This window comes from Chaetodon trifascialis, chromosome 14 (assembly GCF_039877785.1).
Source record: "Chaetodon trifascialis isolate fChaTrf1 chromosome 14, fChaTrf1.hap1, whole genome shotgun sequence".
Classification (NCBI taxonomy): domain Eukaryota; kingdom Metazoa; phylum Chordata; class Actinopteri; order Chaetodontiformes; family Chaetodontidae; genus Chaetodon; species Chaetodon trifascialis.
In genome coordinates this window covers 14,552,614-14,568,572 of record NC_092069.1, presented here as the reverse complement: position 1 = coordinate 14,568,572, position 15,959 = coordinate 14,552,614, and the positions used below count along the sequence as shown (strand labels likewise).

The 15,959-nt window shown below is 44.2% G+C and overlaps 2 protein-coding genes across 2 annotated transcripts; one reads left to right on the top strand and one right to left on the bottom strand.

The window, feature by feature from the left end:
* The first annotated feature begins 501 nt into the window (after nucleotides 1-501).
* On the top strand, nucleotides 502-6,059 carry dhrs7 (dehydrogenase/reductase (SDR family) member 7). The gene is made up of 7 exons (XM_070979934.1): nucleotides 502-720; nucleotides 1,612-1,764; nucleotides 2,064-2,170; nucleotides 2,311-2,550; nucleotides 2,797-2,919; nucleotides 3,054-3,269; nucleotides 5,075-6,059. The coding sequence occupies exons 1-7, from the start codon at nucleotides 591-593 to the stop codon at nucleotides 5,114-5,116; spliced, it is 1,011 nt and encodes a 336-aa protein (XP_070836035.1). The 5' UTR covers nucleotides 502-590; the 3' UTR covers nucleotides 5,117-6,059.
* On the bottom strand, nucleotides 5,461-15,054 carry pcnx4 (pecanex 4). The gene is made up of 11 exons (XM_070979919.1): nucleotides 14,918-15,054; nucleotides 13,266-14,040; nucleotides 13,002-13,181; nucleotides 11,594-12,132; nucleotides 11,386-11,486; nucleotides 10,982-11,104; nucleotides 9,921-10,281; nucleotides 8,217-8,320; nucleotides 7,028-8,133; nucleotides 6,722-6,908; nucleotides 5,461-6,534 (listed from the first exon to the last, which is right to left on the bottom strand). Exons 2-11 carry the CDS (start codon nucleotides 13,961-13,963, stop codon nucleotides 6,283-6,285), a joined length of 3,651 nt encoding a protein of 1,216 aa, XP_070836020.1. The 5' UTR covers nucleotides 13,964-14,040; nucleotides 14,918-15,054; the 3' UTR covers nucleotides 5,461-6,282.
* Between the last annotated feature and the right edge of the window lie 905 nt (nucleotides 15,055-15,959).

Sequence of the window (15,959 nt, the reverse complement as noted above, 5' to 3'; positions counted from 1 at the left end):
AAGAACAAACACGTTTAACTTGTGTAACTGCTTTGGTTGAAGGTCATTGCTACAAAAAGCTGACATTCAACACAGAGAAAAAAGGACAGTACAGCAGATAGATAGATAGATAGATAGATAGATAGATAGATAGATAGATAGATAGATAGATAGATAGATAGATAGATAGATAGATAGATAGATAGATAGATAGATAGATAGACGTTGTGATTACATGATGTGTATTCCAACATTGTTTGCTGCAGTCTTCCAACATTCCATACACTGTATCAGTATATGATAATAATAACAATGACAACAACTACAACAGCAATGATACTAAGAATAACAATAATAATAATTGTTTTTGTCGTTGTTACTGTCTAATTAATATATTCATGTATTAATTTATCTACACTTCTGCTGGTATTTTCTTTTTCCCAAATTGACAAGCGCCGAGCTTTAATTTTGAAAAAAGAGAGAGAAAAAAAAAAGAAAAAACAGCGGAAGTGACGTAGTTCCCGTCCGGCGCAGTGTTGCGTTTGTTGAATTTTGTGGAAGTAGGCAGTTACTTAGCTGAAGTCCCCAGTCTAGTTCTTCATTTTCTGGAAATGGACTGCTGCATTGTATCTGCGCTGTGGTGCGTTTTACCTCTTTATTTACTTCTTCACTTCCTGTGTTTCTTATTCGCAGATGCAGACTTCACTCTGCTGTGGGCCAGTTGGTCAGGGCACAAACCAGGTGAGTTAATACGACCTTTGCCTCTGTCTGTTACTGAGTCACGCTTCTTCCTCACAAACACAGGGGAAGTATCGGGCGATGATAAGATGAGACGAGTTATCTCGTGGTAGAAAGTGGTCGTCTGCCAAAAACTGATTATATCGGCCCGCTTGTACGTTTAGATGATCAAAGAAAGAGGTTTACAGTGTAGTCAGGCACGACACTGACATGGTTATAGTCAGTATTAATAGTCGTCTGCTTTACGTTATCATGCAATGCATATCTGAACATATTTAAACAACCCCTGGCTGTCCTTTCTATTTATTACCGCTATACAAACGAACACACTGCTTTGAAACACACACACACACACACACACACACACACAAACACACACACACACACACACACACACACACACGTATGTATGCATGCATGCATGCATGCATGGGATCCATATCACGATTGTTTGTTATATGTTAATATTAAAAAACAGCAGCCATCGAAATGTAAAAGTAAATACGCAAGCGAAGTAAAAGTACTTCAAAATCATACCTAAGTAAATGTTACCCTGCACCACTGTCACAGACTACACACAGGGTGATCAAAAAAAAAAAAAACCTAATTAACCTTTTGTTAGCTAGACCTAGCAGAATAAGTAGACAGTTGGGCTGGAAGTGAGGGGGCAGCAATAGCAGGCTTTGTTAAATCGGTCAGTACAACAGTTGTCCCAGCACATACTTTAATTTTGCTCAAAATCTTTAATACAGCACAAAGTTCTTTTGAAGCTACCGGGGGGAGACCAGAACCAGTGGCGGTCTAATTCCCATTTTTTAAAAAGCGAGTGTCATGTTGATGTGGAGTAGTCTCCGGCCCAGCATGTGACATGAAGTGTGTCTTTTTGTTAACCAGAGAAGAAGCTGAAGGGGCTGGTGGCGTGGGTCACCGGAGCCTCCAGTGGGATCGGAGAGGAGCTGGCCTACCAGCTGGCAAAGTGTGGCTCACGTCTCATCCTGTCTGCTCGACGAGAGGATGAGCTACATCGGGTGAAACGCCGCTGTTTGGGTGAGAGAATTTTAGTATTATTATTATTGCAAGCTATTGTATGGGCTGGCTAAAAGAAACGTTAAATTCACCCATACTTCAGCTCTTTAAACCTGCCAGTGCAGGTGCAGCTCTGAGGTCTGACGCAGTGATAACACTTCGCCGTAGGCCCTTTTCTTTTTTTCTTGCAGTCAGACTCTGTTCTCAAACCAACAATAAATTGCATAAGGCTTTCAGTACTTCACCTGAGTTAATTTCATTTTCATTCAGTCTTGCTCTGTTGTGACCAGCTGAATCCTTTTCATCATTCCTTCCTCAAGAGTGCTCCGACCTCCAGAATGGAGATATTCTTGTTCTTCCACTTGATTTGTTGGAGAGAGCATCGCATGAGGAAAAGACGAAAGCTGCGATCCGGTACTTTGGACACGTAAGGCCACTGCAGCTGCTCTTTTATAACACTTTTTCATCACTAGTTTCATTACAGTTCAGTTTGATTAACCACTGCATCACTATATTTAAGTTACTCGTTTTCAGTTACATAATAGCCACTTTCCCATGCTCTTTCAGATTGATATCCTTATCAACAATGGAGGCCGGAGCCAGCGCTCTCTGTGCATGGAGACCAGCATTGATGTGTATCAGGCCTTGATGGAGCTCAACTTCCTGGGTACGGTCTCCATTACTAAGCAGGTGCTGCCTCACATGACGCAGCGAGGCACTGGGAGCATTGTGACCGTCAGCAGCGTGGGTGGTATCGCTGGGACGCCACTGGCAACAGGATACAATGCCAGCAAACATGCTCTTCAGGTGAAGGGAATACTTCTGCAGAGGTCTCACAACTTTGTGTTTTCACTTGTTCTCTCATTTTTCCAGTGTCCTCAGACAGTGTTTTGTTGTTGATGACTTAATATTTTTATCACAGAGGAGCAGGTCTGGTTTTTCCGGCTCTCTCCGTAACTTTTTATTAGTTTGACATGTGAAATGAACACCTAAGTGATTAGCTGTCCAGGCCTGTGTGCATCCCGCTGCTGATTGTGACTGTACTGTCTTCAGGGTTTCTTTAATTGTCTTCGGACTGAGCTGACTGACTTTCCAAACATACTCGTCAGCACAGTGTGTCCAGGGCCTGTGCAGTCACAGATTGTCCACAATGCCTTCACAGAGGAACTGAACAAGGTAATGCATTTTACTCGCTCTAAAGCTGTTGATTGTGAACATAAAAAGCCGTATTTGATATGCGTTGTGTGATTTGACAGAGGCTGCTTCAGCTGCTTTGATTTCAGTAAACCATTTTCTTTCCATTACCTAAGCCTGTGGCCACAGTCGGCAGCCAGGAGTACAAGATGCCAACAAGTCGCTGTGTGCGTTTAACGCTGGTGGGAATTGCCAACGGTGTCAAGGAAATGTGGATCGCGCAGCAGCCCTTCCTCGTGTATTACTACATGTGGCAGTACACTCCCACATTTGCCTGGTTCATCACGAATGTATTGGGCAGAAAAAGGGTGCAGAATTTCAAAGCTGGTCTGGTAGGTATATAATCTCCTTTTAGCACATCAGCACATCGATGTGTACAGAGTCTGGCTTGGTGTGGGGATGTGTTTCCAGCAGCACAGACAATACTGACTGATTATAGACAGTGTGTCTATATGATCCTCTCACCCTTCTGCGACTACACATTCCCACTAGTGTTTAGTATTCAGAGTATATAATTTAGAGAGGATTTTAGATCCAAAATGAAAGTGACAGAAGGACAGGCCTGAGAGAAAAAGGCACTATTACAAATTCATCTGCTACTTCAGCACCATGGACAGCACCATGGATTTATCAATACACAGCAGAGTCAAGGTGCTGATGTTTCAGAGTCACGGTCAGGGCCGTAGATTCGAACTTGCACAAACATCAATCAGATGAAGGATCACTGAGTCAGGCAGACTAGTCTGAAATATTAAAACTAAACCAGCCCGCTGCCCCTGCGCTCTCTTTTCCACTAGGATGGCAGGTTAACAGAGGGGATGCGTTTTGGTCATTTTGGTAACGAGGAGGATGACACCCCTCCTCAAATGGCTTACTGTGCATATTCAACCAAAGCATAGGCTAGATTTATTGTACGTGACGTCCATCTGATGTAGGACTGAGATCTAATACCTCTCCGAATAATTTGATGTTTTGGACAAGACAGTGTGCAAGCCACAGTCAGCCTTAGTTTGAATACGCTGCTAACATCACACTAAACAGTGAAGCCTTACTGGCTAGCTGTGTAGGGTGGAGCAATGTTGGGAGTTTACTGAGGTCACTGAACTTCATGTACTCATCAACTTTTCCCACCTTCACAGCTGCATCTTTAAAAGAGAGTCAGCCACATGCTCACACGCCTGTTTGGGTGTGTAGGACGTTTAACAAAGCATTTCCTGTACTAATGCTTCATAGTTTTACAAATATAAGCACATCCGGGGCTGCACGGTGGCGCAGCAGGTAGTGCGCGTGCCTCACAGCAAGAAGGTTGCCGGTTCGATCCCCGGGTCACTTTCTGTGTGAAGTTTGCATGTTCTTCCCGTGCATGCGTGGGTTCTCTCCGGGTACTCCGGCTTCCTCCCACAGACCAAAAACATGCTCATTAGGTTAATTGATGACTCTAAATTGTCCGTAGGTGTGAGTGTGAGTGTGAATGTTTGTTTGTCATTACATGTGGCCCTGCAATCAGCTGGCGACCGGTTCAGGGTGTACCCCGCCTCTCGCCCATTGTAACTGGGATAGGCTCCAGCCCCCCGCAACCCCGAAAGGGACAGGCGGTATAGATAATGGATGGATGGAAGCACATCCGGTGAAATTCAGATCAAAGGGGCTCTCATGGGATGGGACCAGTTTGTGGTGACTGTATGTTTGAGCCAGAACTGGGGAAGCCACACCATTTCAAAGCACTGAAAATACTTGATTAAAGCAGAATGTGGCAGACGCAGAGACATGACAGTGAGCTTCACTACATCCCTGCAGTACTGACTGACTGACTGGCTGGCTGACTGGCCAGTGTGTCTGTTGGCCTCTGCTGGACAGTGACAGCTGAGGGCCATGAAGAAAGGTCATGTTCCAACAGGCCAGACATTGGAGCATCACATGCTCATGCTTCAGTAAGGTATGTGATGTGTCTTGACCAAAAAAAAGAAGCTGCAGCCTATACAACTTTACAAAATCTGCACAATATTCCCAAACAGTGAAGTCACTGGAGTCACGGTGATGCTTGTGACCGCCACACAATTGGTCCAGATTTACAAACCTCACCAGGAAGCAGCATATGTCAAGCATCAGCATTAACAGTGAGCCTTTTCTCTTCCAGGATGCGGACTCGGCATACTTCACGAAACCCAAGACCTCCTGAAAGTCACACCCGCAAGAGGAAACAGATTAATTGCTTAAATTTCGGGGTCTTTGCTCTCATCTTGATTAAAAAGATTTAAGATCACGACTGCTCTCGTGCCGGGGCATGGCACGGTCTGACAAAATTAACTACATTTTATTATGCTGTTCTCAAATTTAATGTGAAGCTTATATTTAGCTGTTTTGCAACAAGCATCTTCAAATTATGTGATCTTCTGGTCAAGGGCCTACATGAATTATAACAAGGATTGTGGCTTCCACGCAGCATTGAATGTCTTCATAAATGCTTAATAAAATTTAGTGTGGATCAATTTTCTGTTTGTTTTGTGCAACACAACACTGCTTCTGCCAAGCTATTTTATTATAAGTATATACAGTTACACTTATAAAAATCAACACTATGTACAAGAGACTATGGACAAATTGTAACTCTTCATTCTAAATTGTAAACAAGTGAATTGTAAACAAAACAATAGCACTAAACACCTTACACATACAGCAAGCCATACCCAAGGCACATCCTCGATATTCTCAACAAAACATTAAAGTTCTTGTCCCGTTTTTTGTGGACAAGGAGGGGAATCACCTGAAAATTGTGAGATCTAAAAAGTACGATAAAATCAGAGGTATTCAGCAGGTGCGTTCTAGGGGGCAGGTGGGCAAATGTTTTCACTTCTTTATAAGCATTAACATTGATAAACAAACCACAAAACTTGTGTGCTTCGGTCAGTGGAAACCTATCGGGCTGTTTCGAGATACAAACATTCAAAGGGAATTTTTCATCTTTAATGTGCTGGTCTAGGAGGTAGTCCACATGGTCAGGTAAAATCTGAACACATTTTGTATTTTGTACAAGCGTACAGTGGTAATGCCACTGCTACTTCCTCTGTGGTGCAGGAAATGAAGCACCAAAAAAGTTATATTCATGTAAAAAAAAAAGCAAAGTGGGTTCCTGCACGGACATGACACTAATGAACTCATGTGAGTCAACAGTTTCAAAAGGAAAACAGACTGAAGATTCCTCTTGGTTTTGCTATAGTTTCCACACGACTTTCCTAATAACCATTAACTTTGGGAATGTACATTTTGCTGTGGTCTTACTGACTGAAAAGCATCCTCTTCCCTCTCCAGAGTATGTTCAGCAGAAAGGGCAGAAGAAGCCACAGGTCAGAGGCAGGGGAAGTGAAGGGGGGCTGAGGAGTAAATGGGGTATCCAAGAGGGGGATCAGCTGCCTGTACAGTTAGGTTCCTTAGCATGAAGGGGTGAGCCTGGATGCTATAACGCTCCTCGTCGTCATTAGTAGCATACAGGAGCTCCCAGGAAAGGTTTGCCCACTGGCCTCGCACCCCCTCTCCATTCAGACGCCCCACATGCACCAGCTGCTCCTGCAGGGACAGAACTCGTCCTGTGTATGTGCCCTGTGGACAAGGACAGCCAATCACACAAATGTAATACATACATTTCACTGAGATTGGATCGAAATTGCAATTGGAAATAACCTTGATGTTATGCCAATGACTGAATAAGATGTAAGGTATCAAGAGACGTGCTTTTTTAAATTGCAGCTTAGACAGAATGTAAACAAGGACTCATGGGTGTAATTACCATCGCAAGGTCATGTCCTAGAGAGAATAGGAAGGGTTTCTCCTGAAGCACACTGTCGTGCCAGCCTTTCTCTGTCACCAGGCCAATGTACCAGTCCTTTTCATACTCCTCCAAGGTGCTGAACAATTCCTCAGGGGACTCCATGGGCCCTAGACTTGCTTGATCAAACAGCAGCTTGAAACTGAACCTGAAGGAGAACAAAACCACAGCGGCAGAATTCAATGAACACAGATCTTTTTTCTGGTATAAATAAGCTCTAGTGGTCAGAATGACTGAAACCTAGAAACTCTAAACTGACAATTTTACCTGAAAGCACGATGTGTGAGCTGGTAAAGTTCTTTACTTGAGGAGAGCCAGTCGAGTCCTTCCGTCCATGGTATATCTCCACAATAGAGTCTGTAGACGTAACTGGGACTGGTGAAGGCAGACTCGGCCCCCAGTGAGATGAGACACGAAAGTGCCACCTGTGCATGCAGCTCTTTTAAGGCCTCATCCTCCTTCAGGGCTTTGGTCATGTCCTCTGGGGTTTCACCCTGCACAGCAGGCCCAAACCGCCCCAAGGTGAACTGAAACCAGTCCTCAGGAAACAAAGGCCTGAGCTGCAGCAAGCGGGATGGTAGTAGAGGTGCTGTCCTCCATCCTGTGGGTAGATTGAATAACTCTGACTGGGGGCAGCTGAAGTTCAGCTGAGGGAGAGATCCGGGGCTATCTCTCAAGACCTCTGCATTGCGGCCTTTATCCACTGCTGGCATCCCGATGCCCAGACCCAGAGGCTGCAGTGGCTGCAGGGCAGAGAGAGCCATGTTTTCAAAAAGACTGTCCATCTCCACAGAGCCCGGCAGAGAGGCCCCTGTCTGCAGCCCTGTGTGTCCAGGCTGGGCCTCTGCAGTCACTAATGCCACTGTCCGCCTGGCTGGTTGAGGTCCAAATAAGTCGTCCTCATCTGACCAATCACCAAAGGAGGTCAAACTGGAGCTGTCCTGTCTGAACCTGAGAGAAGACACATTGGATTCCACCATGACAGCCTCAGGTGGCTGATTACAAGTGGTCTGGGCCAACTGGGAAGACTGGGACTTCCTGCTTCCAACCCCCGGCCCTTCGTCGCTGCTCCATAGGAATCCTTTATGCTTCTGCACACAGTATCGGAGGAGCAACCAGACCAGTGCTTTTAGAAAGTCGTCCTGAAGTTTCCTCAAGTTGTCATGAGAGTCAATGATGCCAGAGAGAACATTACGGGCATCAGAGTAGACTCGCACTGCGAGAGCAGCACAAGGGGTGAGGGCATTCCCCCAATGCAGGTTAAAACCCTGGGTGAAACCAAGCCGCTCCGGGCGCTCAAAAGCAGCCTCGAACACCTCATCCACCCTCCGTGCCTCCACTGTGTGGCAAGATGTCTCCTGCAGCTCCAGACCCTGTGACAAACAAAACCACACTGTGCGATCTGGTTGTAAATAACTGCAGTGATTCTTAATAGACAGACAGAAACACACAATACCTTAATGTTGACAGTACAATAGCCATATCCTCTCTCCAGGATCACTATCCAAACCATGCGGTCCTGAAAGCGTCCAAGAAAATGAGAGCCTGGGGCTAAAGAACCTACAGGGGGGAGAAAATCATCAGCCATCCACCCATCTATCATATGAAGAGATGTGATGTGCAAATTGAGGGCAGGAGGGAAGGCAAACACACAATACACGCACATCATGTAATATAAGTAAGTAAGGGACTCTTGGTGCACATCCTTTTCCTTTTGCATCAGCTGTGCGTCTCTCTGCTGACTATGTGGATAACATGGCAACTGGATGAGCCGCAGGGAGACGCGTACCATCACAATTGTACAGGAAGGTCATGATACTGTTTTAACTGGCTGACTGCGCAGAGATCTAAATATTGAACCTTTTCTTGGCCATAGCTTTCCATTAGTCTCCAACAGCTAACTCCTTTTATACAATGCAGGCTTTTCCTTTGGGCAGAAGACACTGGGCAGACATTCATTTCAACACAGATGAACGGCAACGGAGAGGTGATGGAGGCTTTTGTTTTAAGTTGACTAGTGCTTGCTCGGCTCAAGAATAATGTCATGTCCCATAACGACATCTCAGAATAGTCCCTGCCGCTACCTCATGATGGGAAGCGACATGCTGGGCAGGCTCCTTTCCTGCTCACTGCTCCATGGCCCCCAGTGTGAGCAAAGCACAAGAACACCACAAACTGCCATCGTTAGACTGCGAGCATCAACCTAACAAGCGCTTATTCTGAATTATACATCACCGCTACTGAGTTCACCAAACTAGATTGACTGATGACATCACCTCAGCAGTTTTATTCAGTTCTGAATCATCAATCCATACATAATGATTCTCTATTTGCACTGTTTTTTTTCCTCTTGCCCCCCCTCCTGATTGAGCCCAGAACAAAAATCCTAGCAGCAGCTCCGTTCGGCCTAAGAGTATTACGCGGTTAATGGTGCGGAAACATTTGGATGTAATGAATACAGATCAGAGCTATTTTTTTTGGGTCACTTCACAGGAAGCTTAACTGGATCATGCGAGCTCACATTACTGCCAGCAATACCGAAGAGCTGCTCACAACAACATTCCTCTTACTATTAAACCATATGAGGTGATGGTTCAGTGCTCTTTGGTCTGCACATCATCCATACTTGACCTATAGGATCGTCCAGTCACTGCAATTATTGTACAAGTCAAAACACACTAGTTTTAAAGAATAAAAAAATAAGAAAAATATTATTGGGAATCTGTAGACTGGTGTGTGTACTGCTGTGGGCTTTAAATAACACAATCAGCAGCACTGTGCGTAACTGAAAGGAAAATAAAAATTTTAATCACACTCGTAATAACATGTTTAATTTTAGATATAATTATGAAACCTTTGATTAATCCAATTGTTTATGAGTGAAAAAAACGTTCTTTCATAATCAGTAAGTTCAGTTATTCAGTGACAATAATAAACATTTCCAAGCTATTAATTGATTGGTCAAATGTAGATTTTTTTTACATGAAAACAATTATTAGCAGCATTATTTAGATCTGATTAAAATGCACTTGTCTGCTCTCAATTTGCACTTTGATAGAAAATTCAGATAGATTTGCAGATGCTAGATCTCTAAATGTTAAAAATAGTCATCACTGTTTACTAACATAGACAGAGAAGATATCAAGCATGCACAACTAACCCAGTGACCCTCTTGCAAGGGCCGTCCTCAGAGCAGAGGCCAGACTTCCACTCATCTGCTGGTAGAAGATTGAGTCCGGGCACGGACAGGCAGTACCTACGGGGCCTGGCCAACTGCGCTGAGGCCTGGGGAACCCCACCAGGAAGATGGGCAGGGTGAAAAGGGGCAGCAGAGGGGCAGACAGCAGGGCAGATAGTGTCACCACCGCCAGCAGCAGTGGGCACAGGGAGGCGTTCAGAGCCAAGAGAGTTCCAGCCGACTGCCGGCGCTGCTTCTTCTCTGTCCAAGACGTGACCAACACAGTCAGGGTGAACTTTAACTTGGCAAGGAACTGGGCCAGTCTGTCAATCAGGAGGCCCACCTGGACCAGAAAGACAAGCATGAAGCACATCTACCCATCTACTGAACCACCATCAAGTCTATCAGTAACATACAGTATGTCTGAGGGAATTGTGTTACATTCACTTTTTCAATTTTATTATCTCCAAAACAAACCAAAAGTTTGGGATAGTTTCACTGCAATATTAATATACACTGTGGCCTCTTTATTAGGTCCACCTGTAGACTCAAATTCACTCTAATACAGCTCAGCCGTGATTGAATACAATGTAGAATTTTTGCTGCATGTATTGAACCAGATTGAACTCTACAAGGGTATCTCAGAAAGTGGCCATGTGTGTATTTTAAAAAGATTTTTTTTTTACCAAGGCTCTGTGTGAGGTGTAGTGGCATTAGGCCTTTTTCGAACCAGAGGAAAGAACCCCCCTTTTATATTGTGTCTGTACTGCAAGAACTGGGAACCACGGTGGTTCTTAGAATGCAGTGTTGAAGGGCTTTGTTAGCTCCTACTTGTGTACCCTCCTAGCACAAGAGGAACTCTTAGTGACATTAAGTGTACACTGATTGGTCCAAATGTAAGTGTACTTTGATTGGTTGAACACATTAGCCAATGCAGCACAATCTACTATTTAGGTCAGATTTAAGTGTATGCAGATATGATATTCAGCGTACAGGGATCTAACATGGGCTGGAAATAAGGGGAAAATGAATGTTGACCTCACCAGAAGAAGTTGAACTCCAGTGCCCAGGCTGTCCCACCCTGGCAGCATGTTGTTTCCAGCTGCAAGTTGCATCAAGACCACCACTGCCATTTGCAGCAGCGCATCCTCTGAGCTCTGCCACACCTGCACATCAACAAAGAGCAATCACTGAGCTCAACAGGTACAGAAATCAAGCGGAACACACTCTGTGATAAGGCCCTGTTAATTTTAAGGAAAAAAAGGAAATTGAAACAAACATGAAAAACATGTTTTTCCACTGTCCTATTTTTCAGTTTTATTTTTAACAAAGATTTACGATTTGTGATGGTTACATTACGAATCCGCCTGGAGTTAGTCATCACTGTGATGATTATTTTCTGCATGTCATATTCAAATTGATTCTCTGATTGTGAGTGTGAGCATACCACTCTAAAGGCTCGTGTGAATCCCACACTGAGGGAGGCCCTGTGGAGCAGCTGCAGAGATTTGTCCATAGACAGGAAAGCAATCATTGCAAATGGAGACACTGTGAAATAAAACCGTAAATGTGGGTCAAAGACAGATTCACATAGGAGCATTGTTGTTTTCACACCTGAGAGAGATGTTAAGATTGAACATCCATCACAAACTCACCAAGATAAAGAAGGACTCTTCTGATTGCTGCAGCAATGTATAATCCTCTGTTCCTCTGCTTGAAAGTCTGCACACTGGACATGCCTTTGGGGTACAGGGGATTGAGGAACACTCCTCCAAATACATAGGCCCCTTGGATCTCTCTGAGAGCCCAGCAGAGGCAGAAGAGTACGAGGAGGAGGTAGCTGACAGGAGCCTGGGGTCCCGTAACCAGGCTCTGAGGCTGAGCTGAACCAAGGAAGTGATGCAACAGCCCTGCCTCTGCCATCGCCACCAGTAGCAGGCTCAAATACAACAGCAGCTCCCTGCAGCCCAGATTCCAGCCAAATGAACTGGGAGGAGGAGGTGGTGACCCCCCTCTGCGAAATCCACGACCCCCAAAGGCTGCCCTGGAACCTCTGCACAGCGTGCCAACCTGGCTGAGGTCCAGGCTCAGCAGAAATCCCGCAGAGATGGAGAAGAGAACCACACCCAGTGTTGACGGGATCAAGTAATTACACACAGCTACACCAGCAGATGCACCAAACATCAACAGCAGCCTGTGGGACAGCGTGCACACCGAAAGTCAGATCTGATGATACACAAACTACTGGCACACTTGTCATTTCAATGGAACTATTAGCATCTGATGAGGACTGGTTTCCCACATAACATAACCATGATGTGAATGAACAAAAACTGTGTTGCTCAAATTGCTGCAGTAAAGAACGCCGAAGCTATTGCTTTAAAACTTAACATCCAGGTGTCACACATATTCTGATTGGATTTATATGTGGTTTGGATGCATTTTAGATCATTTACATTGAAGCACCTAATAAAATGCTATAACCCCGGTTCTAAAGAAATTAGGACACTGTATCAACATAATGTGACAACTTGCTAATCCTCTTTGACATATACTTAATTGAAAACAGTACAAAGACTAGAAGACGAGACAAGAATATATTTAAAGTTTTACCTCATCAACAAAGCTATGGAATGCTCCAAAAACACCTTATAACAGGTTAATTGGAGCGAGGCTGGTGCAAGGTTCATCACGTTGTGACACATGATTGTATAAAGGATATTACTACATGGCCTCACAAAAACTTCTGAAAAATGTTGTTGGTAAACACAGCTCATTTGCAAACAGCTGCATTCTGTTTTTATTTATATTCTACACAGTGTACCAACTATTTTGTAATCGGGGGTTGTAGATATATGAAATGATAAATACAACCAATGCCTTCATTATAGCTTGAGATTCTTTATTTTAATCTCAAAGCATAGGAGGGATAATCTGGTATCAGGTTGTGGTTATTTATGACTTTCAGATTCTTCAACTCTAGGCACAGCTAGAAAAATAACATTTGTCAGTATCAATGTAAACCTAACGATGAAAGCTGAGGCATGCTCTTTCAATACATACCTGAGATTGCTGGACATGGGCGAGCCTCCTAAGCCAAACACGAGAGCCTGCTCCATGCCCCAGAGGAGCAGGGCATCCAGGGGAGGCAGTATACCTAGCGCCCAAAGCAGAGGTAGGAAGAGAAACAGCACATGGAGAACCTGGCTGGCCAACTGGAGCTCAGGGACAGGGCCTGAGAACCTAAATCAGAGCAAGACATGAAGATTTGTTATAGTGGCAAACAGTGTAACATACAGTAATCAGACAACTGTTACTGTTGCTCACCTGTCAGCCAAATCCACAGCAATGAAAATAAAAATGTAGAGAGGCCGGGTGAGTGGCGTGATCTCATAAGTGTCCTGTGCGTGGAAAGTGGCCGTCTCTGTGGCTGTATTTACGATGAGGGAATACTCAGCTATGCACAGTGTCACCCAGCTCAGGACAAAGACGACAAGGGATATGCCAATGCTGCCGTAGAGAGCAGTCAGTCTGCCAAGGAACACGTACCACGTCCCAAAGCCACAGAGCACCCCAGCCAGGATTGTATGCAGCACCACATTGAGCCCAAACCTCTTCCCAGGAGCAATAAATCGGACTGTCTCTGGGCTGACACAGTGGGTGAATTCCACTTCCTCCTCATCAGCCAGGATGTTAGGTGCACCAAGTCTCTCCACTGCACCACTCCTCCGAGCAGCATACAATGCCAGGGCCTGGACACCCACTGCAGCCCCGAACATAAGCATACCAGAGAGAACTGTGGCATGGAGCTCCTGGAGCAGCTGCAGCTGGCAGAGCAGAGTACCAATTCCCCCAAAAAGCCATGGTGTCAAGAACAAAACTGCCTGATTGACATAGACATATGGTGGAGCACAGTAGCCCAACTTGAAGCGTGGACCCCCCAATACTGTCTGGGGGAAGCGCTTCCAGAAGAACTCCTGCTTATACTCATTAAGAAGGGGCACATCTGGCCCCATTCTGACCATTCCCAAAGGGGTGGCAGGTCATCTCCACACAGCTGAGAGAAGGTGTCCATTCATCGTCCCACGCACAACGAAGCTGTCTGCAATGAAGCACACCTTCAGTCAGGCACCAATACAATATCATCATTGCCCTCAACAGCAGCCCTCATCTGCGCCTGTCATGTAATGACATTACACAAACTTAAGTGAAATCAGTTGTAAATAAACAAAATTTTAACCTGCACTATATTGCCATCTATGTTTGCTGCCTGTACAGGGATTTAGGGGTTTAGGAATTACAGAGAACATCTCTCAACTCAGGACGTAATTCCTGACTTTACTGTAAATCAAATTTTTTTCCTGAACAAGATAAATATTTTAAATCCATTTAGCTACAACTGGACAGGCACGTGTGAAAAAGTAGAACTCATTTGGCACATCATAATCTCTTCATCAATGTAATAACACGAAGTTGTCAGAGCATCCCTGAAACTCTTGGAAAGTTAACTGTCATGTTGACATTGTTGTTAGCACCTCATACAATAAGTCTATATTGAAACGGGATGTTTTAATTGCAGACGAAACGAGAATAACCCTCGGTTTATAATGTATAACACAAAAGGAGATACGGTACAATAACGTTACATGGGCAACAGCTGCCGAGTTACCATGAAAACATACCACAGAGGCAGTAGCTTGTGGATGCGCTAACATGGGCTAACCTGTTCAAGCTAGAAACCGGACATTTCGACTCATACCTCATATAACAAACCCGGTAATTAGCGAAAAGTAAAGAGTTTTCTGTACCTTTCTGAGACTGTATTTGCCTCTTTATTTTAGCTAGCTATATTACTGATAGCTAGCGATGCCAGCAATTCTTTACAGCTTGACCAGCCGTTAGCTTGTTATTACTAACAGGTAACGTTAAATAACAGCAGGTTAGCAGCCTTCGCTGTCACTGCTGTGAGACAAACTTACCGTTAAGAGCAGAACAGCCAAGTGGAGATACGCCTTGTGTAATATTTGACGATATAAGCTGAATTATGGTGAAACAGGCGGAAATCGCCAGCGTTAACATTAGCTGCGGGCTAACCGCTTGAAAACCCAGCAAGAATATCGGCATGACACACAAACAGATTGTAACCAATACGAGTGGAGACAAGAGGCGAGCGCGTCCTGTGATTGGTTTAAAACATTTAAACCCCGCCCCTTCAACAACCACACCAATATAAAGTGGAGCAAGAAAAAACCGTCTTTTTCTTTAATTATGTCAAATATATATTTATATAATCAACGAATTACAACAACATACTCTATCAAAGGGCAAATGACTGACAGTCACATCATCTGATGTCGGCCTGTTACACAGACAAACACCTGTCCAGATGTGCATAAGTGATGACCTGTGATTGTAAACAGAAGAGCTGTGCATGGCGCGCGGAGGAAACCTTTGCACGCACTCGCCAGACGCGCGCACAGCTGCTGTGTTTGCTGTTTTTGGAGTTCAGTGAACACCACCGGATTTTGGAGTCGGTTCAACTATGAATATTGAGGAGAAAATTAGCTCTCTTTTCACAAATATTGACTGAACACTGTTGCATTACATAATAAATACTTGTGAAGCTGCAAATTATTAACAACTGTAGAGAAAACTATGAAAGACTTCATGGGTATATAACTTTAAGACACATTAAAAAGCTATAAAGGATTTATTTTCATCAAGTCAAAAATTTGTGAAAGTTGGAAGAACTTTGAACATAAGCATGATTAATGATTGTGCTATATATATTACCACATTTAACATAAAGCAGTGCTGTCTGCCCCATATGAATCAGGACACAGTGGACTCTGGTTGTCAGTTTTTCTGTATTGTAAGAAAAGGTGACACTGATGCAGAATCAAATGAAAAAGTGCAGGTACTCCTCCTTAATAAATAAACAAGGATTTCATCACTCCAACGTGCTTTCGCCTGAACAATGAAAAGACCATCCATCTTTGTAATTATAATTACATCAAATGA